Source organism: Bos mutus, chromosome 26 (genome assembly GCF_027580195.1).
Source record: "Bos mutus isolate GX-2022 chromosome 26, NWIPB_WYAK_1.1, whole genome shotgun sequence".
NCBI classification, from domain to species: domain Eukaryota; kingdom Metazoa; phylum Chordata; class Mammalia; order Artiodactyla; family Bovidae; genus Bos; species Bos mutus.
In genome coordinates, this window is record NC_091642.1 from 21576478 (window position 1) to 21603139 (window position 26662).

Sequence of the window (26662 nt, forward strand, 5' to 3'; positions counted from 1 at the left end):
TCCTTGACCATTGTCTTCAGCCTGCCTTTCCAGGAATCTCTGCTGCCACTCCCTAGAACGTTCTGCCTCAGCAGTCAGACTAATCGTTCACTGTCCTGCCACAAACCTCTGCTTCTGGGCCTTCTTGAACTTTCTCCCTCCCTGTGTTACCTTCCTGCTTCTCCTCACCTGTCTGTGGTGGGCCAGGTCTAACCTCTGAGCTTGGCCTGAAGGATTCAGATCACATCTGAGTTTGAAACTATAGCAGATACCATACTGCATATGCAGCATAATTCATGTGCTGATTATTAGGGCTGATGTTTCACTGACACCTGTCTTATTTTGTTTGCTGGACTGTCCACTCTGAGAAGATATTTTCTTATGTTTCCCATAGGGTCTAGGTCATCATCTGGTAGTAATAAGTGCTGTAGTTTATCAAAAGCTTAGCATGTGCTAGTTTCTTTATGTTACACCTCAACCCTCCCACATGGGTGTTTTTATCATCCCTGCCTTACAGATGAAAAATTGAACCTTAAGGTTTACCCAGCCAGTAAGTGCGGAAGCCAGGCTTGAACACAGGTTTGATTCCTGGGTGTGGGAGTCACCTGTCACATGGTTGATGAAAGAGGTGAATTCACATAGAGGTGAATGGGGGGCATACCTGTGTTCCTGGTTCCCTCAGAGTTTATAATCCAATTGTGCAGACCAGATGTGCAGTCTCTATACAGAATAAAAGATGTTGCTTGGCAATGTGGCAAGGGCATGGACTTTGGAATGTCAGACCTGAGATCAGATCTCAGCTCTGCTTTTAGAGCAGTGGTGTCTTGGGGAGGTAAGTAGGTAATTTACTTCTCTGAGCTGCTGTTTCTTTTGTTTTTTTTTTTTAACCTATAAGTAGGTAGGATGATACCTTCCAGAGCTGCTGTTAAGATTAGAATTAGGGGGAATGAAGATAGTTACTGGCAACTATGCAGTCTTAGCCAGTATTATTTGTTATCATCACCCAGGGTGGGGGGCATGGATCAATGCCAATGTGGATGGTTCTGTGAAATTCAGAGATGTGGGAGGTCTCTGAAAGCTGGGTAGGTCAGAAAGCTTGTGGAAAGGGGCAAGTGTGAGCTGGATTATGAGATATGGCTGAGGCTTTCTTTTTTTTTTTCCTGTAGCTTACTGATACGCTTTATTTGGCTGTGTGTTATTTCATTGTTTGAATTAGATGCCAACATTTAAAAATGGGATGGTATCTCACGAACATACATCTATTTAGCCTCTCCTGAAATACTGAAGGTGGAGCCCACACAGCAGCATGACAGGAATCAGAGCTGAGTAGGAGCTGCTCTCTAGAAAAGGCAGTCCCTTGTCCTGCTTTACTCTTTTAGTTTACCTGCCGTACCCTACGGCTTATGAGTTCAGAACCCCAGTTATAATCCCTTCTGGTCTTCTTCCTGTTGGACAAAGCATTAGCTTCCTGTTGCTGCTGTAGCAAACTTAGTGGCTTATCCTGGCACACATTTATTATCTTCCAGCTGTGGAAGGCTGGAATCAGCAGGGGTTGGTGACTTCTGGAGGCTCTGGGGACAGTCCATTTCCTTGTCTTCTCCAGTTTCTAGAGGCCACCTCCATTTCTTGCCTCAGAGCTTTTTCCCCATTTTCAAAGAGGTGGCTAAAGTCTGAAGTATGAAGAAAGGTTCATCTTTCTTCCTGCTTGTTTACTTATTCCACAAGTATTGGTTGTGGGCCTGTGCCTTGTTCAGGGACAGTGACAAACAAGACAGACAAACACCCTGATCTCCTGGTGTTACATTCTGGTGGGCAGGACAATGCAGTAACAGCATGAAGGAGCCACGAAGGAGAGCACGTGCTAAACCGAGAGACAGAAGAGGCTGCGTGGCTCCTGGAGCTGGATAGTAAGCTTCTCTGTGAAGGCGACAGCTGACCTGAAATATAAGGAGCTAGCCGTGCCATGATGAGAGGGAGGCTTTGACAGGCACAAGGAAGAGCGCGTGCAGAGGCCCTGAAGGAGGAGTGAGATCGGAAAGTGCAAGGAGCAAGAAGCAGGTGGTGTGGCTGGAGTGCTGTGAATGGGTGGGTTGTCGGAGGACCGTTCTGGGAGGAGAGCAGGGCTTGATCAAGCCATGTTCTGGGGACTGTGCTGGGGTCTGAATTTTACCCCAAGTGTGTTGGGAAGTCACTGACGGGTTGTAAGTATGCTGCTAATGAGATGTGATTTCCCAGGTGCTGCCAGTGGTAAAGAATCCGCCTGCCAGTGCAGGAGATGCAAGAGACATGAGTTTGGTACCTGGGTCAGGAAGATCTGCTGGAGTAGGGAATGGCAACCCACTCCAGTATGCTTGCCTGGAAAATCCCATGGACAGAGGAGCCTGGTGGGCTACAATCCATAGGGTCACAAAGAGTCAGACATGACTAAGCATGCATCCCCTTGAAAACCATAACATATACACACACACACATGCTATTATGATGCACACACATATACACACACATGCTAATATATACACACACACACATAGACACATGCTAATATGATATATACACACACACACAGTTTGAAAAGCTCGCTGTGAGTTAAGAGTGGATTGCAGGGGCAGTGGTCCAAGTAGAGATGAGGGAGGCTTGGATGGGGGTATTAAAGATGGAGAGACATTATAGTTTTGGAGAAAAAGCCAATGGCTGTGTTTCTTTGAGCCTTTTCCCTAGTATGCTAAGGCTTTGGCGTATTTTAGGCATTTTGCTGCTCTCTAGGGAGAATGTTCCCAGGCTTTGCCAGCCTCATGGCTGAGGAAAGTGGGGGAGGCTTGGGCCAGTGCTTGTCTGGCGTCTGCTTAGCCTTGTTGGTGTGGAGGTGACAGCTTCGGTCAGCGATGTCTTTCTGGCATGTTGACCACTTAGGTCATGTCTAGACATTCTTACCCCAGCCCTCATCTTGATCCCAAACCAAACTCGTCCACCTGCTGTTAATTCCACCTCTCTTCAGAGAAACTCTAGGTAAACCCCTGGGGGCCCCATGCCTCCTTCCAGGCTTCCCCAGGTTGGGAGCGGGCACTCTTCTGTCCCTGTGTGCCAGAGCCAAGCCACATCAAGGTCAGCAGTTCTTCTCTGCCAGCCCCTCACCCCAGTCCTTGCTGTGTGTCAAGCGGGAGAGCCCCAAGCCAAGGGGACCTGTTGTCACTCACGTGTCCATTCCGGGTCTTCTCTCTTGTGTGCTGTGTCCTCTTGTGTGCTGTGATTGTTAGCACAAGGGTTTAGTTTTCCCAGCCTCTCTCCTGCTTTTTCAGCACTCAGGAAGGAGACATTGGTATCATCTCTTCTCTTGTGTATGTGCAGTACCCTCAGGTTTCTGGTGAGTTGTGTGGAACCTGTACTTGCTATTCCTCACAGCAGAACTTGGACAAGGGTGGGAACCCACTCCCCCATCTTGGCCTTTTTTTTTTTTTTCCAGTCTTGCACTCAATAATTGCTGGGTTAATAAACAAAGGACTCTACAGTTCATCATTGATGCTGGTGGCCATTTCTTTCTGTGTGCTTAGTGCTATCTGGTCAATGTTCCTTTGTGTTTTGGGGATCAAACATTTGCTTGCCGTTGCAGTCAACCATCTGAAACGACCCGTTGTGGAAGTGAGGACTGAGGCTGAGAGAGCCGGGGAGATGCATCAGAGCACGTAACTGGGCCTGCTGGAGGGCAGCTGGGGCTCAGAGATCACAGAGCTCCTTCATGCCGCCATTGTGATTCTCTGTGGCCTTTCCAGCACCTCTGTGGGTCATGGTCTGTGACTGGTCTGAGGCTGCAATTATGACTGCCTTGGTGAAAGGGGAGGCTTTCATCTACGTGGCAGGAATGAAACCCGGGAGCCAGTTTTCCCCCTATGTTGTGTTGATTGTCCCCAAATGCCCTCGGGTCCAGCCAGTGCCTACCCTCCCCGCCCTTCTCTATCCTGAGCATTCTGGTTGCACCACTGGGGGTCTTAGTTCTCCCACCGGGGATCAAACCTGAGCCGCCTCCATTGGAAGCACAGAATCTTAGCCCCTGGAGCACCCTCTCCTAAGCATTCTTAACCCTGCCAGGTCCTTTAGCTCTGGAACAACCTGCTGACAGAAGCAACAGCAGCTCTGGGCTCAAGCAGATCAGATCCTGGCCCTGCTGCTGGCCTGTTAGTTACTTAAAGATTCTGTCTTTGAACCTCAGTTTTCTAATTTGCTATTGGTCTTATCCCAGAGAGTCATTTTGAGGATGCAAGATGATGTATTTAGTGGGGCAGTGTGGCACAGGGCTTGAGTTGAGCTCTGGAGCTGACTGCCCAGGTTCAAATCCTGACTCTGCTCCTTTTGAGCTGTGTGATTTTGGACAAGTTCCTTGAGTCTCTGTGCCTTACTGGCACAAAAGTACACACTGTGGCCTCGTACCGTCTCCCCAGGAATGGAACCTCTTACTTTCTTCTCCCTGATCCCATTCCATTCAGAGGCTGGGGAGGACCTGGATTTGAACATGACGTTTTATTTTGCTGAAGCCTTCTGGGTTGGAGGAAGCATTTGTTCCCTAACAGGAAGGGACAGGGTCTGCGTGGGAGAGATTGGTGACACTGCCTTGGATGGGGGATACAGACAGGAAGTTCAGAAATAAGCTGATAGCTAAAGAGAATTAAGTTAGAGAGTTATTGGCACATAAAACAGAAATTCAGGCTTTTCAGAAAAATAACAGATGCCTGAATGTCAGTGGCAAGGAAGGGAGAAGGCTATCAGATTGTTTTTGAGTAAGATCTCAGCGAGGAAAGAGCGGTTTGGATCTATTTCTCTTGCTTTGTTTTCCAGGTGAAAAAAATCGAGGCTCAAGGGAGCAGCCCTTTTAGCCCTTAATTAATTAGGGTCGCCTATAGCGTGCACTAATCTTTTTTTTTTAATGTTCAGTTTGCCTTTTCGGCTAGATTGTCAGTTCCTTGAAGGCAGGTGCCCAGCTTTTGCCAGCCTCTGTGGTCCTGCTGGGCTGTGACTGATCAAGGTCCACTTTCTTGACCTCTCTGTTTTCCAGAGTGAGTACATTGCTCCGTGTGATTGTCGGCGCGCCTTTGTCTCTGGATTTGATGGCTCTGCAGGTGAGTCACTAAATTCTCTCTTTGTCCTTGTGGTACTTGTGTTCGCCTCCCTAAAATAACTGGACCCAGTTTCAGTCTGTGATACAGAACCAAAGAGAAAATACAGACCAGAAGTCCCCATTGACCCTCTGCAGAGGGGGCGTGGTCCCGGCGCCTGCAGCTCCTAGGCTTACGTGTTAGTGACTCTCTTCTCTCATGTGTTAATGATGCTTCTTTTTAATGACTCTTTGCTTTTCAAGTCAAAAAATTTTATTTTAAAAACAGTCTTGGGGGACTTCCCTGGTTATCTAGTGGGAAAGAATTCGCCTTCAAAGCAGGGGATGCATGTTTGATCCCTGGTGGGGGAACTAAGATCCCACATGCCTGGGGCAGCCAAACCCTCCTGCTGCAACCAGGGAAGCCTGCAGGCTCTTGAGGCTGCCTGCCACAATGAAGACCCAGTACAGCCAAAAAAAATATTGTTGAACTTTTTATTAAATATAACATGCACACAGATAAGTATATCATGAATACCCCTGTGTAACTGGCACTGCAGATAAGAAGTGGGACATGAATGGCATCCTCAGGACCCCTTCCTTCGCTTTTTGGTCCTCTGTAATTCTCTAAGCGCTTAACTCTTGGTTTCTCCCCTTTCCCTTTCAACTTGAATAATAAAGATTAATGTTGAGCTACACTGGCGCGCTGCATTAATTTTCCAAGAGCTGTTGCGCCCTTGAGTTTCAGGGTGGGTTTCCCCTTTAGGCTCCCATCCTCTTAAGTGGCTGGGTTTGACGGGAGCCCCTCTCCTCACAATTAGCGCACTGCTTCCATTGATGTAGGTGCATGTGTTGGTTGGCACATTCCATCTGGTTTAGGCTGACACCTCTGCTGAAAGCCCTGAGTTCTTCTGGGCCTGTGGGAGCTGAGGGCGGTAGAGGTGGAGATATAAACTCCCTGCGTCTCCCTGAATGCTCACAGCGCCCAGGTGGTCTCTCTTGGGAAGGGCAAAACACCTCCCTTGGGGCGTCTGTTGGAGCAGGTGGCTGTGATTGCTGAGCAGGAACCATTTCCAGCTCACTCCTGGCCCTCTGTCCACAGACCTCTGTCCTCCTGGCCTTGACTCACGTCATGCACATGGGCTCCTTTCTATGCAGGGACCAGTACCCGGGCTGCCTCCAGACTGCTGCTTTCAGCGGTTGGGCCACAGCTGGTTGTCAGTGGTACCATCTTCTCTTGCCCGGAGGTTTCCTTGGAGTCAGAGGCCTACCTGCTCCCCTCAAAGTGGGGGTGGGTGGTGGGGCCACACGGAGTCTGGGGCCTCTCACTGTGCTCGCCTGCCTGCTGCCATTCTGGGCAGCTTCTAGGTGTTTGTCAGGAACCTCTCTCATTCCTTTGCTCCCCTCCTCCAGGCACAGCCATAGTCACAGAAGAACATGCGGCCATGTGGACTGACGGGCGCTACTTTCTCCAGGCTGCCAAGCAGATGGACAGCAACTGGACACTCATGAAGATGGGTGCGTAGAGGCACAGCCGTCTCAAGCTTAGCTGGCTGGCTCAGGAGGAGACCCTGGAGCTCCTCAGGGCTTCTGGATCTTAACCCTTTTATGGGATCAGGGACCGCTTTTAGAATCCAAGGTGTCTTAGTAACAAACTACCGTAGATGGGGTGGCTCAAACAACAGAAATTTAGAGAAGGGATACATGTATATGTATGGCTGAGTACCTTCACTCTTCACCTGAAGCTACCAAAGCATTGTTAATCGGCTGTTGTTGTTCAGTTGCCCAGTCGTACCCAACTCTTTGTGACCCCATGGACTGCAGCTATACCCCAATACAAAATAAAAAGTCTAAAGTTTTGGCGGGAGAAAGTTTTTTCAGCGGAAATTTATCTTTTCATGGCTGGTGGCTGGAAATCTAAAAGTCTAAAGTTTTGGGGAGAAAAATTATTTTTTCAACAGAAATTTAATTTTTCATGGCTAGTGGCTGGAAGTATGAAATGAGGGTGCTAGTGTGGTCAGACTGGTGAGAGCTGTCTTCCTGGCGTGCAGACAGCCACCTTCTCACTTATCCTTACATGGTTCTCTCTCTCTCTTCCTCTTAGAAGGTTACCAATCCTACTGGATTAGAATTCTACCGTATGACTTCATTTAACCTTCAGTATCTCCTAAGCCCCTGTCTCCAAACATTGGTCACATTGTGAGGTAGGGTTTCAATGTATGAATTTTGAGGGGAAACAGTCCAGTTCATGGTACAAGGAAGAACAAGGAAGTGACAGGCTTCTATATACATACCATCACGCATTCAGTTTTGGAAGGCCCTGGCTCAGAACCCTCGTTTCAGTGAGGAGTAGCTGAGGGCCAGAGAGGACCTTGTGCCTTTGACTCATGCCCTGGGGGCCTTCCCACTGCTCTCTGCTGCCTCATGATTTTAAATGAGGTGAAGGTAAGGGGCCCCTGGCAGCTGAGCTAGGAAGCTCTCCCTCTGAGAATCCTGGCAGCTTAGCCACAGGGCAAGAGCATGGGTCTGCAGCTTTCTTGGGCAAGTTACTTCATCTTCAGTTTCCTCATCTATAAAGTGGAATGATAATTGTACCATAAAATGGCGAGGATTAAAGAAATAATATATGGAAAGCATGGAGCTCGGTGTTTATTGGATAAGGATAATGTGTGTGTGTGTGTGTACACGGGTTTTTCATTTAATTGCGTGCTGTATTTTTCCTTGTCATCAGAGTAGTCTTTTGAAATATGGTTTTAGTGATTGTACAAAGGTGCAGCCTGCTGCATTTTGAACTTGGACAATAGAAGGAGGGGAAAGCAGCTGCCAGGGCTGAGTGAGGAAGAGGAGAAAAGGCCAAATCCCTGATGTTTCTTGTTTGTTGTTGGAAGTTATGAGGAAATCGGGTTGTTACCAGACTCACAGTTCAGGGAGCAGAGGGCTGTTGATACTGAGTTGAGCTGACCCCAGGATCTATTACTGAGGTTGTGTGTGTGTGTGCGCGCGCGCGCACGCCTGCATGCTCCACACACTTTCCATATGCATGTATGAATGTTTGGCTTAGGGAGGAATTAAGAATGTTTTTATCCTGGCAATGGGTTTATTTTAAACTTGGGTTTCTCAAAATTCTTTTAAAATATAGAAACGTCAACACTGCAGCTTGGTGTTGTCCCAGTTGCGTTCTCTCTCACACACACGCACAGGCCTTCGGGATTGTGGGGCTGTTAGAAGTGGATAGGCCTCTAGGCCTTCGTACTTTTTGATTACATGCCTCTCTGTTGCTGGTTCATGCGCCCTTAGCATATATGTATATTTGTTTATTTGTTTATATGTTAGATGCATGTGCTATGTCCATGTGTATTTCAGATACAAGCAAAGTTTAATATCTTAATTTTTCAGAAGAAGTACAAATGGAAGTTCTGATACTCTCTGCTTGCACCCCAGGGTCTCTTTTAATGTGCTCCTGGGATGTGAGCATCTCTCTTTGGGGCCTAAACTCCAGCTGTTAAGATATGTCAGTGCTTTGGGGTTAGAGTGTCAGAGGAGCAACTACTATCTGCCTCTTCCCTAGACCAGCCCTGGGGGAGGAGTCCTTCTTCCCTCCAAGCCGTCTCTAGCCTCTGCCCGCAGCCCGCCTCCTCACTGGCTCTCCTGTGTAGGGAGGTTCTGGTAGGTGTGGCTGGGGAGTGGTTGATCCCTGGGGTTTTGCCCAGCATCTGTCTGCTAGGAGATGATATGACTTCACCCTGTGAAAGTTATACTAGGGGCATTCAAGGAACTTGCTTAATAATTGGCTTGTTTAGCGGTTTGAGGAAAAAATAGGAAAGAATCAGATAGGAAAATCACTCAGTGCAGTTTCTAGGCAGGCTTTTAGAATTGAGATTCGTGAGCTCATTTCTTTATAAACCTTTGACCGTCCGTTATGTGGTTATCAGTACTCAGGGAAGGTAGTAAAAGTCAGTACTGTTTTGGAATATGTGAACTTTCACTCTTTGATATTTTACCGAAATGTTTGTTAATTGTTTAGCAAAAATCTGATGAAAAAGTATACATCTGAAACGTACAAGATATACTGGGTTGGATTAAAGAAGAACTGGGATATCACAAATAATTGTAGTTCTTTTTGTGAAGCTTACTCCGTGTCCTATGACTAGTCTCTCAGAAACAGAAAGGGTTGTGTGCTCTTGGTAATTGGAAAGCCCAGGGAGCCAGTTAAAGACACAATGTTGGGTTCCTGTGTGTTCCTCTTACAGTCTTTGGATAGGTTTCTGCTGCTGAGACTTGAGCTCAGCCCTCCAGTCAGGCTGATTGTCTGGCAGGGCCTTTCCTCTGCAATGATGCCCTCCAGGTGAGGCGAGAGCCCTGCGCGTGTGTTTGCCTTACCTGGGTGGGACGTAAGGGGGACTCTGAGCTTCCGCCTGCACCGTCTCACCACTCATTCTCTCATCACCATTAGTGGGGAAGTCACAGAAGGCCGAAGAGATGATCTTCGGGATGACATCATGCACCTGTGTTGCAGTGATTCCCAGGATGCCTTTTACCCGGGGTCCAGGGAAAATCCTGCTTCTTCTTTCTTCTGTCTCACCCTCCCCTTATATACCATCTTACTTTATGCTTTCCTTTTATAGCATCTAACTCTTCTTCTAGCCTTCCAGGATGAAGAGAAGTTCAGATTTTCCAAGTGCTGTCAATCCTTTTTAAAGAAGGTGCTTGATAAAGACCCTGTTCTCATGCTATTGGCGAATTGCACCCTTCTGGGTAGGATAGCGAGCTCAGGATCCCTGGGAGTTGTTTCTCATCAGTTCTTCCCTCTGTAGGTCTGAAGGACACACCAACTCAGGAAGACTGGCTGGTGAGTGTACTTCCTGAAGGATCCAGGGTTGGTGTAGACCCACTGATCATTCCTACAGGTGAGTAAGCCGAGGCCCTGCCAGCTTGGGTGAGGACTGGGGTTCTAGATGCCTCCCCAGCCTCCTCGTTTGCTTGTGGGTGGTGGAACCTTTGGGGGCTCAGCATGACATGAGGTCACAGCAGAGGTCAGGGTGAGGAGAAGAGTTAGCAGAGGGCCGCAGGATCGCCTGTCAGAAGGTGCCAGGCTCTCAGAGCCCTGCTGCCTGTAGAGGGTGTTCAGTTCACAGCAGGATCGCCTGTCAGAAGGTGCCAGGCTCTCAGAGCCCTGCTGCCTGTAGAGGGTGTTCAGTTCACAGCAGGATCGCCTGTCAGAAGGTGCCAGGCTCTCAGAGCCCTGCTGCCTGTAGAGGGTGTTCAGTTCACAGCTAGACCACCAGTGTTTCTCCTCAGATTACTGGAAGAAGATGGCCAAGGTTCTGAGAAGTGCTGGCCACCACCTCATTCCTGTCAAGGACAACCTAGTGGACAAGATCTGGACAGACCGCCCCGAGCGTCCCTGCAAACCGCTCATCACACTGGGCCTGGATTACACAGGTCAGAACCACGGCTGCGCCCTGCAGGCCCTGGCCATCGTCCCCTCCACCTGAATGCAAGTCCTCTGGAGCCAGATCATCGAGCCGATGGGAGGATTTGGCCCCGCTCGGGCATGTGGGGCATTGGGGCAGCAGGAGTTCAGTTTGTTTCCACTGTTGGCACCTGCTTGGGCATAGTTTACTCTCGCAGAGCTCTTCTGGGCAGACCCATGGGTGCTGCTGAGATGGCTTTTTTTTTTACCATTCAGTTCCTCACTGCCCCTCTCACGCATCTGATGTTGGACACAGAGCCTAGAGGTTTCTAGATTCCGTGTCCTTTTCTTCTGCCAGCACTTGTAGGTTTACCTTCCCAGGCCCCCTGCCCTTTGTCTGTCCTCTGCCGTAGAGGCTTTGGGGAGTGGGTGGGTTTCTTTGGCTTGTGTGATAGTGGTGAGTGAGGAGCAAGTTCTGTGAACAGTCTGTGGGAGATGAAAGTGTGGATTTATGGAAGAGTGAGGAGTGCAGAGGGAAAGGCCTGGAGGTGGGGCAGAGGGGAGTGAATCTTGCTGTAGAAACAGCAGAGGAGAGGTGGAGCGGGGATGTCTGGAATGCAGGCACATTGCCCAGAGGGGTCCTGGGAAGAAAGCATTACAATCCAGACTCTCAGCCAAGTTTTAAGCAGAATTCCCGAGCTGATCTTCACAGCAGCGTTTGGTTGTGGGGACGCCCCTAGCTTGCTTCCTTGTGACACTCTCACAGAGGGTATTGCAGACTGGGGAGGGGGATGGGTCCAGTGAGGGGCCCTGGGTCAGCTAAACATTGTCCATCAGCATGCTTTGGATTCTGTGAACTGAAGGAGAGGCTCTGACCTGTTCTTTACAGAGCAGGGAGAGCAGGTTTGGCTGGTGAGACTTCGGGTCAGCAGACACGTGAGTGCCTACCATGTGCAGGGCACTGCCAGGGGCTGCGTGCATGAGACAGATGCCTGCCCTGTTCACAGGTGGCTGTACATGAGGTCCAAGTGCTGTCTCGTGTCAGGTGGTGGTGAGCTTCTCTGGGGCCCACAGGAGTAGCAGGGAGTGGCCGGCTGTGTCTGACAGTGCATGTGTGGTTTGGAAGTGGTAGTTGCACTGAAACAGGCTGTGGAGAATTCTAGATCTTAGCACTGAGAGGCAGGTCTTGAGGCTCTAGAAATGTAAGGTAGAGGGTGATATTTGCCTGACCTCTAAAGATTCGGTGAGTTCTCTCTGCTGGTTAGTGTCTTCTCAAAGCTCCCTGTGCTTCCTCTATGGCAGCAGTCTTTATACAGAAGTGTAACTAATTGCTGGTTTAATTATCTGTCTTCCCTTCCAGATTGTAAGCCCCATGAGGGCAGGGCTTGTGTGTAGCTCAGAGCTGTAACTGCAGTGACCAGCAAAGCATCTGCAGATATTGATGCCTGGGCAGGAGAGATGGTTCATAGACATTTGTTGGATGAACAAATGGATTAATTTTGTTGTGAGGCAGTCTGGGCTCTGGATAGTCAACTAGCTTAGACGGAGTCACTTCTCTTGTATGGGATTAGTATCCAGGCATTCTGTCTGCTCAGATAACATGCTCCCTGGATGTGGTGCTGGTTAAGAGTGTTTGGAATGGGCTCTTTCACTTGGCTCTCAACAGTCCCCGGGACCAGACCAGGGACTGGAGTGGCAAGTGTGTTTGTTTCTTGCAGGCATCTCCTGGAAGGACAAGGTTGCAGACCTTCGGTTGAAAATGGCTGAGAGGAACGTCGTGTGGTTTGTGGTCACTGCCCTGGATGAGATTGCGTGTGAGTGCTCTGGTTTCACTGTTGGGGTGTGTTACCCAGTCTCTCAGTTGGTTCTCTGGGAATCTGTGTGCTCACAGAATTCAGTTTTCTGCATGGTCAGAGAATAAGCAAAAGACCATCACCAGTGGGTATATGGCATGCCAGGTGGGATGGAGAAGGGATTATTTTGGATGGAGAATTACAGGGCATTGGGGAGGAGATTGTGGTTGGTCTGGAGCAGTATTACAGCGAGGCGCTGATGCTGAATATGTGGTGGTGTCCCCCTCTGGCCAGTCTACTCATTACTGTGACACCTCCGAGCAGGGGCGCTTTCTCCGAACTTTTTGTGTCTGTTAACATTCGTTTGTCTCTATAGGTATGGAAGTGAGCTCATAGGAGATATTTTTTTCTTTATACTTCTCCTGTATTTCCCAGATTCTTCACAATGAGGATGTTCTAGAAATACTTCTACTTCGGAAAACTCAGGAGCTGAAAGTTTACCAAACCTTTTGGTGCAATAGCAGTTTTTTAATCTTTAGATCTTAGACTATCCTCATGGAATTGTTCAATGCCTTCTAGAACCTGAATGAATAAGGTTGAACCTTCTTTTTCTATTTTCTGACTGGATTTGACCCAAGGTACCTGAGAAGAGACACTGCTTTATCTTTTTATTTTCTCACTAGAGAAAGATGGCTTACCGCACAATCTCTAATGCCTAGCCCCCAAACTTTGTCACGTGTATCAGTGATTTATATCCCTAATTAACTTAATAACATCAACATCAGAGAAAATAACATATGAAGCTAATTTCTCCCCTTGATTATTTAAATATCCCCTGTTTTCATTGTGGAAAATCTGGGAAGTACAGAGCAAGTAGAAAAAAAAAAAAAAAAGTCACCTATAATCTTCTTGCACAAAATCAGTTAACATTTCTGTGCATATATAATTTTGTAACTTGATTTTTTCCACTCTATTTACTCTAAGCATATATAAACATAATTTTAAGTGAATATTAAATATCCCATCATGTGGTTATAGTGGAATTTACTTAACCATTCCTCTCAGGATGACCTTTGAGTTATTCCACATTTTCTCATGATTGTATTACAGGACTACCATCAAAGTCTTGGTGCATCGCAATCTGTGTCTTGGTTTCTGATAATTTTCTTTCAGCTTTTGGAGGTGGTGTTATGGGCTGGAGGGTGTGTGCATGCTAGGGCCTTTGACCTTATTGCCATGTACCTGCCAGAGAGGTTGCACAGCACATATGAATACACCCCTCTTGCCACACTCTCATCGACCCCAGGTACTATCATTTAAAAAGAATGCTAGTTGGGTTTGATGGGTAAAACATGTTGCCTCCATGCTGTACTTGAAGAAGCCATGGTTTTCAAATAGAGGCAGTGCGTTTGATACCAGTGTCTTTTTTGCACTCTCATTGTCAGGAGAGCAAGTGTTAGGCTGTGGGAGGCCCTGGGATGAGAGCTGTGCTCAGCACCGGTCCCTCTAGTTTCTCCAGCACGCAGTGACCTCGCCAGGGCCCTGACACTGGCCATGCAGGTCCTCCACCCAGCCGTGGTTCCGGGTGGGCCGCCGGCTCGGGTTTCATTCATGGGCCCAGAGCCCCACTGACTCACTGCTTTTGTTCCTCTGCTGGGAAGCTCCGCCTCCCCGGGGCTCCTGACCCTTACACAGAGGGCCTCATCTGGCCTCCCTGGTGGGTGGGTCTCCGTTTTTCTACCCTCAGTCTCTTGCCTCAGAAGGGAGCGAGTGCTTGGCTCCCGCCCTTGTACTTGGGAGTGCCAGAGGTTTTTCTGCGGCAAGGCCAGGCCTGGCGGGTCACCGCTGGGTGGACCATTTCAACTCTTTGTCTGGAGGGCAATTCTCGGGTGTTCTGACTAATAACTCTTTCCGTTCCCTTCCCGGGGTGGTGATGTGGCAGCGAAAGACACAGTTCTGGTGCCCTCATTTGGTGGATATGTGCAACTGCAGCTCAGAGGCGAGACAGGGAAGGGAGGCTCCCGGCCTCTCTGAGAGGTCTACCCTGCCCTTCCCGGCCAGTGGAAGTGCTCCCTGCATCCTCCCAGCTGCCCCTTAACTCACAGTCGGGCGGGTGACAGGAATTTTTTTTTTTTCCAGGGCTATTCAATCTCCGAGGATCAGACGTAGAGCACAATCCTGTATTTTTCTCCTATGCAATCTTAGGACTAGAGACGATCATGTGAGTGCTGGCCCCGCACCTGAAAGTCTTCCCCAGCTCCTTGGAGCCCCAGTCCACCACCCTGGCCCGGGCCCACTGGTCTCCGCCTGATGTGCGCCAGGGTCCTGCTTTTCTCCTGCCCTTTCCTGCCTCCCTTTCCCTTCTGCCTTCCTTAACAATACTTATTAATTTAGATCCTGCCTCTCTTATAATCCTGAAAATTATTGGTAGTGCTAGAAGATAAAAAAATAAGTGTTGAGGACATTAGAATAAAACCAGAGAGAGTAAGCTTAGTTCACAGAATTCCTGCTGCAGAGACTTGTTTAGGCAGCACATTGGACTCCTTGCAGCCAAGGCAGAGAGGGATATGGGCTTTGTTATACACAGTCCTGGGTCCACAATGCAAATAGACCTCACCATTCAGAAAGTCAGAAGTGATGCAGGAAACACCCCTGAGTCGTGCCTTGTTGAATTGTCTTTTAAACTGCTGCTTGCGGCCTTCCTGCCATTGCTCTTCTTGTTTGAGTGGCTTTCTGCATTCAGACATGTTTATTGAGTGCCTATTATGCGCTAGAGTCTCCACTAGGTGTTGGGATGAATGAGGCAGACAGGGTCCTGGGTTAGAGTTGGGGATTCCGATGCATAGTTGGCACTCACTTGTCAGTGGGGCAGGTATGGATGTTATTGGAGGGGCCTGACCTGATCAGAGGAGACAGTAATATTGAGACAGAGATTCAGGGTACTTGGGAGTTAGCTCGGTGAGGAGGGAATGAGGAGGAAGAGAAACAGGTGATCTAAGCTGGGGAGCAGCATTCTCAGAGACTGGGCAGGAGAGAGTGCAGTGCAGGTGAAGGACCCAGAGTGGTCCAGTGTGGTTGAAACCTGGAGCGGGAGACCGGCAGGTAGTCAGGGCCACATAAGCAAGGCCTTGTGAGTCAGGTTTAGGAGCTTGGGCTCTTGTCCTGAGGATGCTGTGAGTTTCCACAGGAAACCACATGGTCAGGCTTGTAAATCATAGAGAATTTATGACTGGAGTGAAATTATGGGGTGGATTATGATGATTGGAAAATAGGGTGGATAGGGAAGACTAGTGGCAGGGAGACCAGTTAGGAGGCCATGGCACTGATCCATGGGAGTTGGTAGTGGTTAACCCTAACCCTGACCTGGGCAGCAAGTGGGCAAGGCTACAGTGAAAGCAGGAGAGGTTTGAGGGGTGCTTAGGACGTAAGTTCAAAGATCTCCATGAAGGAGGGAAAGAGGGCCATCAAGGAGGACAGTGCCCAGGTCCTGGCTTGGGGGACAGGGTGGAAGGTAGCAGGCACGGGGCAGGGAGCACAGGTTTGGGAAGGGCATGGAGGGAAGAGAAGCTGCTCATTTGGGATGCTGGAAGGTGGAGCCTGTCTCTTGAGTGTGGGTCTGTGTTCTTGTCCTCTGATTCCTGCGCCCACCTTTCCTCTCACCTCTCCTCTGGCCCCTCTGCAGGCTCTTCATTGATGGTGACCGCATAGACGCCCCCATTGTGAAGGAACACCTACTGCTTGACTTGGGCCTGGAAGCCGAGTACAGAATCCAGGTGCTTCCGTACAAGTCCATCCTGAGCGAGCTCAAGATCCTGTGTGCCAGCCTTTCCCCAAGGGAGAAGGTGTGGGTCAGTGACAAGGCCAGCTATGCTGTGAGCGAGGCCATCCCCAAGGTTGGTAGCCCCAGAGCCGATCAAAACCTGCCACTCTGGCTACCAAGCCCTTCCAAGTCCTGGCATCGTGCGGCTTCTCTCTGAAGCAGAGAGAGGTTGGTTGTTCAGGCAGGTTCCCAGGACTGGGTGTCATATCAGAGGTGTCATCCCTGCAATGAGCCCTTTGGGCTCTTGGAACCCAGTGAGTCCCGTGTTTTCCAAGATGTGGCATGAGAGATGATTTTAGGTGGTGTACATTCATACTTAGGTTTATTTAAATGTATCTATTTTTAAAGCATTTTAACATTTAAAGAATGGACCAGTGGTTACCAATGTGGAGAGGGAAAGGAGGTGGGGCAAGATTGGGGTACCAGATTCAGAGGTACAGACTGCTATGTATAAAAAAAGAAGCTACAAGGATATATTATATAGCACAGGGAATTTAACCAATATTTATAATAACTTTAAATGGAGTTTAACCTTTAAAAATTGTGAATCACTCTATTATACATCTAAGACATATAATATATTGTGTAGGAGAAGGCAATGGCACCCCACTCCAGTACTCTTGCCTGGAAAATCCCATGGGCAGAGGAGCCTGGTAGGCAGCAGTCCATGGGGTCTCGAAGAGTCAGACAGGACTGAGCCACTTCACTTTCACTTTTCACTTTCATGCATTGGAGAAGGAAATGGCAACCCACTCCAGTGTTCTTGCCTGGAGAATCCCAGGGACAGGGGAGCCTGGTGGCTGCCGTCCGTGGGGTCGCACAGAGTTGGACACGACTAAAGTGACTTAGCAGCAGCAGCAGCAGCAGCAGCAGCAGCATACTTCAATTAAAAAAAGCATTTTAGTGTGTAGTTGAAAAAACACAATTAGCATATGAGACCATGTATTATAAAAATTATTTCTTAAGAGAGAGTTGATTTCAATAGACTGTTGATTCAAAGATCATCTAAAGAAGAGTCTTAAGTAAATAAGGGTCCAGCGAGTAGGCAACCCAGGTAAGCCCTGTGCAGATGGTGTGAGAGTGTCTGAAGTTTGGGAAACACTACTCTGTATCTGTCCCCCACCATATTTTATAGTTAAGGAGACCTGAGGCCCAGGGATTTATCAAAGGTCAAGTGATAGTGATAGTGATGCCCTTGACCGAACCCCTGCTGGGTGGTGCTAAGCAGCTGACATGTACCCCCTCATTTTCACTGAGGCCTGGGGCAGGAGTCCATGCCGCCTTAGTTGAGACTTTTTGATTGTCCTACTCTGGGCCTCTGGCTGCCAAGTGGCCTTTGGCAAAGCCAGCAATATCCTGTCTCCTTCACTAAGCAGGGGCCATGCTGGGAGGAGTCCAGGCCTGGCCTTCTAGCCCGGTTTTCCCATTGCACCCCTGTCACTATCACGCTGTGTGATGGAGTTCCTCAGAGCTTTGCTTCCGCTGGGGTCATGCCTGCCTTTGTTTCACGAGGGGCAGGTATGCAAGAGAAAGAGAACAAGCAGTGTGGAGAGAGGGAAGCTCCGTGCAGGCGCAAGGTGATACAAAATTACTCCCTGCTCCCTGTAACACAGGGCTGGATTCTGACTTGTTCTCAGTTGGGAAGGCTCTTCCCCAGCCCTTTAAGACCTGACTTTAATGGTAGCTGATGCCTGAGCATGAGGTGGGAAGGAACAGGAGCCCCCCCCCACCTCATGGGTCACATGCATCCCCAGACAGTGGGAAAGGCCTCCTTTGTGCAGCCAGGAAGGGGTTATTTCGGTCAAGCTTTGATCTGTTCGTGAACCCTGACCATGACCACGGAGGTTTGAAAAGCAGCATCTTGCTGCTGGCTGGCAGCCAGCTGTCTCAGAGAGCTGAGGGGGTGAGGGGAAAGACGAGAAATAGCTTGTTTGATGTACTTTATCTTTTTGGATGAGCTCAAGCCCCTTTCTCCAGCCCAGAGTCACCACCCAAAAAGGGCAGGTCTTTGGGCCCCAGGCGACAGCAGGGAGGGTCTGAGTGGGAGCTCTCTGCGATCTGTCTAAAGTGAGGAGTCCTGGCTGGAGGGGTGATCTTGGTCTGGGGTGCGTGAGTCCCACAGTACCGCCTCCCGCCCCAGGATCATCGCTGCTGTATGCCTTACACCCCCATCTGCATCGCCAAAGCTGTGAAGAATTCTGCTGAATCAGAAGGCATGAGGCGAGCTCACGTGAGTAAAGCAGCCTGTGCAGAAGAGGGGTGTGTGCTGGTCAGAAGGCCCGACTCCCTTACCTGCTTTGTGGCTTTGACCATGGTGCAGGTGGGAATGTCTCTGAGCCTTCCAGAGTTAATGAGAGAATGAAATAAATACTGGAGGGGTCATGGGAATCACTTGCATGGAAAGCCCTGACTGCTGGTGGTGTGTGGTCCTCTGCGTTAGGGCTGGGCCTTGGATCTGCCCATCTGATTTTCAGTCACAACTTTAAAAAATGTCTCTCTTATTTGCACAGATTAAAGATGCCGTTGCCTTATGTGAACTCTTTAACTGGCTGGAAAAAGAGGTTGGTTCTTAGTTTTTGTTTAACACGTGGACATAGATTATTCAGAAATTATCTACATGTGATTCTAACTGTGACTCTGGTTGACCATGAGGTCTAAGATCTTGATCTAATTTTAGTACTCTCTTTTAAGAGTTCTTTGTGGAAATTTGTTGTGTGTGTTTTTAAAAACTGTAGAAAATAGTAACAAAGATGAAAAAAGAAATTCCTTAATAGAATGGATCCTTTCTGGGTTAAGAAATTGTCTTGTAATGAAGTGGACTTTCATTATAAGGAAAAATGACTACAGGCAAGCTGCTTGTATCAAGAGAAAAAATGTCTTTGTGTATATTCTGAACTTTAAGCCATAAAGCTTTTTATATTAAATTGATTCTTGGTCATTAGTTTCTTGCCTTTTCACTCCTTGTAGCTGATAGGGACGTGATTTCTTTGTGCTCTTACTAAACGGTATCGTATTCCCTTTAAATACTTTATGAGCAACTCTTTGAAAGTAGCTTACATTGGGAGAAGAAAATACTTTGATTCCCACAAGTTTTTCCCGTCTGGCAATTGTTCATCTGTGTATGTCATTTTTTTTTTTTTTTTCAGTGTGGGTCATTTTCACGTGTCTCTCACTGTATCGCTATCACTCTGTATTCTGTTTTATTCACTTAGTATCATAGTGTGAGCATTTCCCATTTTCTTTGAGATTTTAAATAAATAATCAAAATGGAGACTGTGTTTAGTGGCTAGGCTGCTTTATTTACCCATTCCTCCTATTTTCAAATGTTAAGAGTGTTTTTTGAATTTTTTTTTTTTTTTGTAATTACCAAGCACCTTGTAATAATATCTTTGCATTTATCTTTATTTAGGATCTTTTTCTTAGGATATTGTAGGTGGGAATGCTTTTGAAGTTTTAAATTTAGGTGTATTAAATTTGGGGAAGTTTTAGGATATAAAACTGAGGGAAACAGTTGGGGAAAAATTCAATGGATAGAAGTCCTTTTACTTTTACATAGCTTTGGTTAAGAGCCTTTGGGAATTCCCTCCTTGTTGAAGATGAGACATACGCTGTGTCTTGTAGGTTGGACAGTTGGAATGTGGAGATTGAGGAAAAAGTAAGCTTTTAATGTACTCCCTATAACAGAGGAGCCTAGCAGCCTAAGTCTGTGGGGTCGCAAAGAGTCAGACACGACCGAGTGACTAACACTTTTCATAGTATGTGGGAGACCCGTGAATTTATCACGCCCCAGTCATTTATAAGCAACTTTCTCGTAGGTGCCCAAAGGTGGTGTGACAGAGATCTCAGCTGCCAACAAAGCTGAGGAATTCCGCAGGTAAGGATCACTGTGGGGGCCCTGTGAGTCTTGTGCTCCTGTCCTTGGCACATTCAGGGAAGCTGGGCGGGGCCCTGATTCCTGGCACAGTAAGAACCTTTAGGCCGCTCTGCTCTGTGTGTGTCTTTCTGTTCCAGGCAGCAGGCCGACTTTGTGGACCTGAGCTTCCCAACCATTTCCAGTACGGGACCCAATGGCGCCATCATTCACTACGCGTAAGGCATGCGGAGGAGCACGCTGCCTGGCTTTGCTGCTGCTTCTGCACAGGAGCCTGAGCAGGGGAGAGATATTGTTTTATCAAAGGCCCCTGCGCCCACCTCCATGTGTCTGTTGAGATTGTTCTTCTGTGTGAAATAAGATCTTTGAGGTCTTCTTGTCTCTCAGTCCGAAGCCTCTGCCTTTTGGGAGCGACTCTCTGGCACCGATGTTGCCCATCGACATTGTCCATGATGTAGTCAAATGGGTCATCCCTCTTTCCTTCTGAGACTGCAGTGTCTGTTGTCATAATCCCCGAATCTTAACAGTTAGAAGTTTTAGTGTTTTTCTTTTCTGACAGTGGCAGCCTTCTTGACACACTAGTCCAAACATCTTGTGAGCTCCATGACCTCCATACCAAACAAACTTACCATTAGGTTGTGGAGCACCCTGTTGTGTTTAAGGAGATAATCTGTACCGTCTCTTTCCTCCCCAGCCTTTGGGGATTTATTTGTACCACATGAGCCTGTGGACCCACAGAGCCAAGCTTCCTTCCACTGTGAGACCAGGAGGGCAATGATGAATTTGGGAGAGCTAGACCCACCTGTGGAGGTGGTGGGAAATGGATCTAGGCTTCTTGCATGGGCTCCAGCTTCAGCTTCGCCTGGCTCACATGGTTTTGCCTCGTGTGGGGTATCTTGAGTTCTTTGCTTCCCATCTGTGACGTGCATCGTGATGGAGCACTCTGGCTGTCTCACTGTGCTGTACTTGGGCACAAGTCCCCCCTCCACCCTTTTTACTAATCGCTTTTAGAGTTTTTAGTCTTGGGACAAATTTTGAAGCTGCTGTGTGGGAGTTAGTCACGGGTGTGGCTGTACGGTTCTCTCATATTAATGCTTCTGTTCCAACATTAAACTATCAAAAGTACTTGAGTTCTTGTCTTATATTTAGCACAGGTGATGAATTTCCTGGCTGGATATGACCCTAGAACTTAAAAAAAAAATTTCAGTCCAAGAGGGGAGGATCTCACTTTCCCTTTGTGTTTTTTCATTGTGGCTGTTGGAAGCCTGTTGAGAAGCAGGGTGCTGGGCCCATATCTGGTGGCCTTTTCTAGTCATTGGGATCGAGTGCCTACTGGCCCCCTTACTGCCTGCAAATGAAGGAGAACCTCTGTGAGACCCTCTCTGCACTGCAGGGCAGAGACTTGGAATGCTCATGTCCCATCTAGCTTTTCCCAGTGAAGTGTATTGTCTGGAAGGAGATATGGAGGAATCAAACTACTTTAAAAAATACCTCACATTCATTTGAAAATAGTGCTCTAGTATAACAGCATCATGATCTACTCCTTCCCCCAGCAAAAGTCCCTTTAGTTTTTCTCCCAAAGTGAGACACTCGCCTTCTGCCCCTCTGGTGGTCTAGGAAGCAAGTGGGGAGGCTCCTGGTGGGGTTAGGTCTGAGGGAGAGAAGTGGAGGCTTGAGGCAGGGGACTGAACCATCCTCCCCCGCCCCCACCTTGCCAAATAAAGACAAATGACTCCAGACTGCTCTCTTCACATTTTCCAGCTTGGTCCTCTTGCTTCTGTTGATTATTTTTGTAGTTTTTACAGTTATCTCATGAACACTTATTTTGTTCTAGTCTCAAATGGAGGTAGATATAAAGAAATATGTTATTCCTCCTTCTCTTGAGCTCCTTATCTAGTTGGGGAGATAGGTTGACTAGTCTTGAGTAGATGGTTAATATTACTTGCAGTAATTAACCATTGGGGAAACTTGGGTTTGATATAATTTCAGGCTTACATAAGTTGTTGGACTAGTACAAAGAACTCTCGTATTCCCTCCTCCCGGCTTCAGGAAGCATTTACATTTGTGGAATAATTACTTTGTAATTAATTTTCTTAGGCCGGTCCCTGAGACGAATAGGACCTTGTCTCTGGATGAGGTGTACCTCATTGACTCGGGTGCTCAATACAAGTAAGTGAATCGGGGCGACTGGAGAGCCTGACTCCACTAAGTCAGGGCAGTTGAGTAGGTGGACAGGCCAGGCTCCAGCCGAGATTTCTCAGCGGGTCATCTCATTCTGCGCCGGTCACTGATGGAATTGTTCCCATGTCTTGTCCTTTTCCTCACCCCTTGTTGAAATAGCCCAGTTGTGATTCTGTTCCCACAAAAGACTGTTTGTTAGAAATGTTTAGTCCTTGGCTGGAAGCTGTTAAATACTAAATAAATAACTGAAAGTAAGCTTTCAGAACCACTGGGAAGTCTTCTGCCTCAGCCCATAAACCACCTGCCAGCTCCCCAACTTGCAGTGACCTCAGGGCCTTGGGGAGTGAGGGCTTAGTTTTGAAAGGATGAATGAGAAATGAGGGTCATCCCTGAGTTTCTGAACTTCTTTCTTCATGCCCTGCTGCTTTCACAGTCATTAGCTAGAATAGTTCCCCAGAGAACCCACGATTTGATTGGGTCTTGAGGTGGAACCCACGAGGAGGAGCTGGAATAGGTGTTGTCTGCATCGAGAGAGCATGAGCCAGGCCTTTTAATCCTCCATTTTCCACTGCAGCTGGGACTTGGCCTGGTGGAGAACCTTGTTATTAAATGAGCTCAGCCAAGTATGTGGAAGCCACAATCTAGCCTGGGAAGTATGGGCTGGTGTTAATAACAGCCCAGAGCATAGAGTATTGAGATTACTTGGGTAATGGTGTAACTTTGGGTCACTGCTACATTTTAGCAGCGTTCTAGAAGTTATCGTTTTTTTGTTGGGGGTGGATTGGGGTGTTCTAAAAGGTGCATTTGGGTATTTTTAGGTTCTAGTAAACTGCTTGCCATCCTGACAGGAGGAATGAGTTTGACCTTCTTTTGCCAGAAGGTCCATTTCCCTTTCATTCATGACCCCAGGAATGGTGTCCTCCATGAAACAGCGCTCACATTGTAGACTCGAGTGTGTGTGTGTGTGTCAAGGCCTGACTGGGTTCACTCCCACTGCACTGGGCCATCCTTGCTTTCACACTCTGTCTCATTTTATTTTTTATAGTAACTTTATTGAAATGTAATTCCACTTATTAAAGTGTACAATTGGTGATTTTTAGTTTGTTCATAGAGTTGTGCAACTATCACCACCATCGATTTTAGACTATTTTCATCACCCCCCAAAAAAGAATCACTATTCCCATTGGCAGTCACTTTCCATCTTCCCCTAGCCAGGGAACCACTAATGTGCTTTAGTCTGTATGCACTTGCCTGTTCTGGACATTTCATATAAATGGAATTATGTAATATTAATATATGGCATCAGTGTCTGCCTTCTGTCACTTGGCATAATGCCTTCAAGGTTCATCCATGCTTAGCACGCATCAGTGCTTCATTCCTTTTTATTGCTGAATGCTGTTTCATTCGGAGAAGGCAATGGCACCCCACTCCAGTACTCTTGCCTGGAAAATCCCATGGATGGAGGAGCCTGGTAGGCTGCAGTCCATGGGGTCGCTAAGAGTCAGATACGACTAAGCGACGTCACTGTCACTTTTCACTTTCATGCACTGGAGAAGGAAATGGCAACCCACTCCAGTATTCTTGCCTGGAGAATCCCAGGGATAGGGGAGCCTGGTGGGCTGCTGTCTGTGGGGTCGCACAGAGTTGGACACGACTGAAGTGACTTAGCGGCAGCGGCAGCTGTTTCACTGCATGTATATAGTGCGTCTTGTTTACTCATCAGTGGTTGAACACTTGGGTTGTTTCCATGTTTGGGATGTGAAGAGCACTGCTGCCATGAACATGAGTGTACGCCTGTTTTTGTGGACGTTCTCGTTCTCTCGGGGGTTTACTCGGGGGAGTAGAAGTGCTGGGTCATAAGGTCACTCCATGTTTAAGAAACCTTTTATGAACCAGCAAACTGTTTTCCTAAGTGGCTGTACTATTTACACGTCCACCAGTCAGCGCATGAGGGTTCACTTTTCTCCACATCTTCACCTGTCTCTTATTTGAGGAAGAGCTTCTCTGGAGTGAACACTGTAGCTTGTCCTTTCTTTTGGGCAGGGATGGAACCACAGACGTCACCCGCACCATGCATTTTGGAACTCCTACGGCTTACGAGAAGGTAAGAGAACGCTCGAGAGGCCCGCTACTTTCTCTGACCGTCCCCTCTCGTGAAAAGGGATTGTATAAATAAGTACAAGTTACACGTGGGACAGTAAAATAGCTCATTACTGTGGAGTCAGGCTTATCTGCTTTATGACATCCGCTTAATTGATTATTGGAGAGACTTTAAGAGCATTCTGTCTGCTAAGGTCAGGCTCAGATTCAAGTTTAAACAACTTTGGCCTTCTTTGGGGAAGGGAGCAGGGTAGTGAATTTTTTTTTTTTTTAATGAACGTGTCTAGATTTGATTCTCAAAGCTACCCCCCTTCTTTTTTCAATTTCAGTGTTCCTATTTATAGGCTCAGCTCTCTAGGAACCCTCTGAAATGACATGCATTGCTCGGTGTCTGGGCTTTCCAGCATATAGCTATAAGGTAGAGAGATGTATGCTGGGAGTCTAGACACTGGGCTTCAGACCTCTGCTGTTCACAGGCTCCATGACCTTGATTCTTGACACTTAGACCATCATAAAAATGGGGGCAGAGTACTCACCTCCAAGGCTGGCTGGGAAGGTTCTGTGAGCCCAGCTGGCTCCTGGATCTTAGCCACTGCTTGGCAAATACTGGTTGAATCTGAGTCTCTCTCTTTTCCCTGGGAGCTGCTTCAGGAAGCTTGTCCAGGGAGGAGGGCTCTGTGGGATGCAGCAGGGCAGATTTCCTAGTGCTGGTCCCTCGTGTCTTTCATTAGTTGGCACCAGCACCTTGGATGAATTTGACCTTGGGTCCAGATACCTTTAGTTTGGGGTTTCCTTGGTGGCTTAGACGGTAAAGAATCAGCCTGCAGTGCAGGAGACCTAGGTTCGATCCCTAGGTCAGGAACATCCTTTGGAGGACGGAATGGCTACTCACTCCAGCATTCTTGCTTGGAAAATTCCATGGACAGAGGAGCTATGGAGTCGTAAAGAGTCAGACACGACTGAGTGACTAACACACACACCCCTTTGGTGTGTGTATTACCAGGGATTCCTGTGCTGTGTTCAGTCTGGACCAGATTGGACAGTGTGCAGTTTAGTGCTGATTTTGCACCTTACTGGCAAGCCACCACCCATCCAAACAGTACTTTTCTTGTCTGGGCGGTCAGGACTAAACGCTGAGTATAGGTAGTGGCGAGGTGCACAGAGTAGCAGCAAGACCACCTGGCTCCAAGGCCAGATGCTGCCACTTATGAACTGTGTGACCTGGCATGTTGATTACTTCATCCCCCTGTGAAGTGAGGATGGCAGGAGTGCCTCTGTCCTGAAGTGTGGGGTTAGACATGTAGTGCTTAATATTGTGCCTGGCACCGAGGAGTAGCTTGATAGTGTTAGGTAGTGTCATCAGGACTTCTTACTACTTTTTCTCAGTCTTTGTGAGGCTCTGATGGCAGAGAGTTCATTTCAAAGGAAAGACTAGTGGGATCGTCTCTTGGACAGTTCTCTTTTACTACATTGAATTTCAAGATTTTCTAGAAAATTGGTCCCAAGGCCAAGTTTTTTTCCCACCATTTTTTTTCCTGTTCCTCTGATTTTCTCTGTGGTATTGCTATAAACAGTGGAAACAGTGGCTGACTTTATTTTTTTGGGCTCCAAAATCACTGCAGATGGTGACTGCAGCCATGAAATTAAAAGATGCTTACTCCTTGGAAGGAAAGTTATGACCAACCTAGACAACATATTAAAAAGCAGAGACATTACTTTGCCAACATAGGTCTGTCTAGTCAAGGCTATGGTCTTTCCAGTGGTCATGTATGGATGTGTGAGTTGGACTATAAAGAAAGCTGAGTGCCGAAGAATTGATGCTTTTGAACTGTGGTGTTGGAGAAGACTCTTGAGAGTCCCTTGGACTGCAAGGAGATCAAACCAGTCCATCCTAAAGGAGATCAGTCCTGGGAGTTCATTGGTAGGACTGATGTTGAAGCTGAAACTCCAATACTTTGGCCACCTGATGCGAAGACCTGACTCATTTGAAAAGACCCTGATGCTGGGAAAGATTGAGGGCAGGAGGAGAAGGGGACGACAGAGATGGCTGGACGGTGTCACTGACTCAATGGACATGGGTTTGGGTGGACTCTGGGAGTTGGTGATGGACAGGGAAGCCTGGCGTGCTGCGGTTCATGGGGTTGCAGAGTCGGACACGACTGAGCCACTGAACTGAACTGATTGCTATAAAACCGTAAGAGGCAAGGTTTTCAGAACTACCTGAAAACTGCAGGATGAAAGCATCTATGCCCATCTTGAACATGCCCCTGGGTTTTCTTTGGCAGGAATGCTTCACATACGTCCTCAAGGGCCACATAGCTGTGAGCGCAGCGGTTTTCCCGACTGGAACCAAAGGTAGGTGGTGCCTTGTGTCACATGGCAGGCTTCTTCTTGTTCAGGCATCGAGCATGTCTAAATTTGG

The 26662-nt window shown here is 47.8% G+C and overlaps 1 protein-coding gene across 4 annotated transcripts in view; it reads left to right on the top strand.

The window, feature by feature from the left end:
• The window catches only part of XPNPEP1 (X-prolyl aminopeptidase 1), a 52007-nt gene that overhangs the window by 18267 nt on the left and 7078 nt on the right, over positions 1-26662 (top strand). For 3 of the 4 annotated variants that reach the window (XM_070363304.1, XM_070363306.1, XM_070363307.1), the window contains 14 exons: positions 5024-5087; positions 6476-6580; positions 9877-9969; positions 10361-10504; positions 12194-12289; positions 14408-14489; positions 15951-16161; positions 18229-18318; positions 18599-18649; positions 19904-19962; positions 20100-20177; positions 22057-22128; positions 24184-24244; positions 26526-26595. In XM_070363304.1, coding sequence (XP_070219405.1) covers positions 5024-5087; positions 6476-6580; positions 9877-9969; positions 10361-10504; positions 12194-12289; positions 14408-14489; positions 15951-16161; positions 18229-18318; positions 18599-18649; positions 19904-19962; positions 20100-20177; positions 22057-22128; positions 24184-24244; positions 26526-26595 — 1276 coding nt within the window. The remainder of the gene's footprint in view (positions 1-5023; positions 5088-6475; positions 6581-9876; positions 9970-10360; positions 10505-12193; positions 12290-14407; positions 14490-15950; positions 16162-18228; positions 18319-18598; positions 18650-19903; positions 19963-20099; positions 20178-22056; positions 22129-24183; positions 24245-26525; positions 26596-26662) is intronic. The other variant, XM_070363305.1, reaches the window with a different exon arrangement.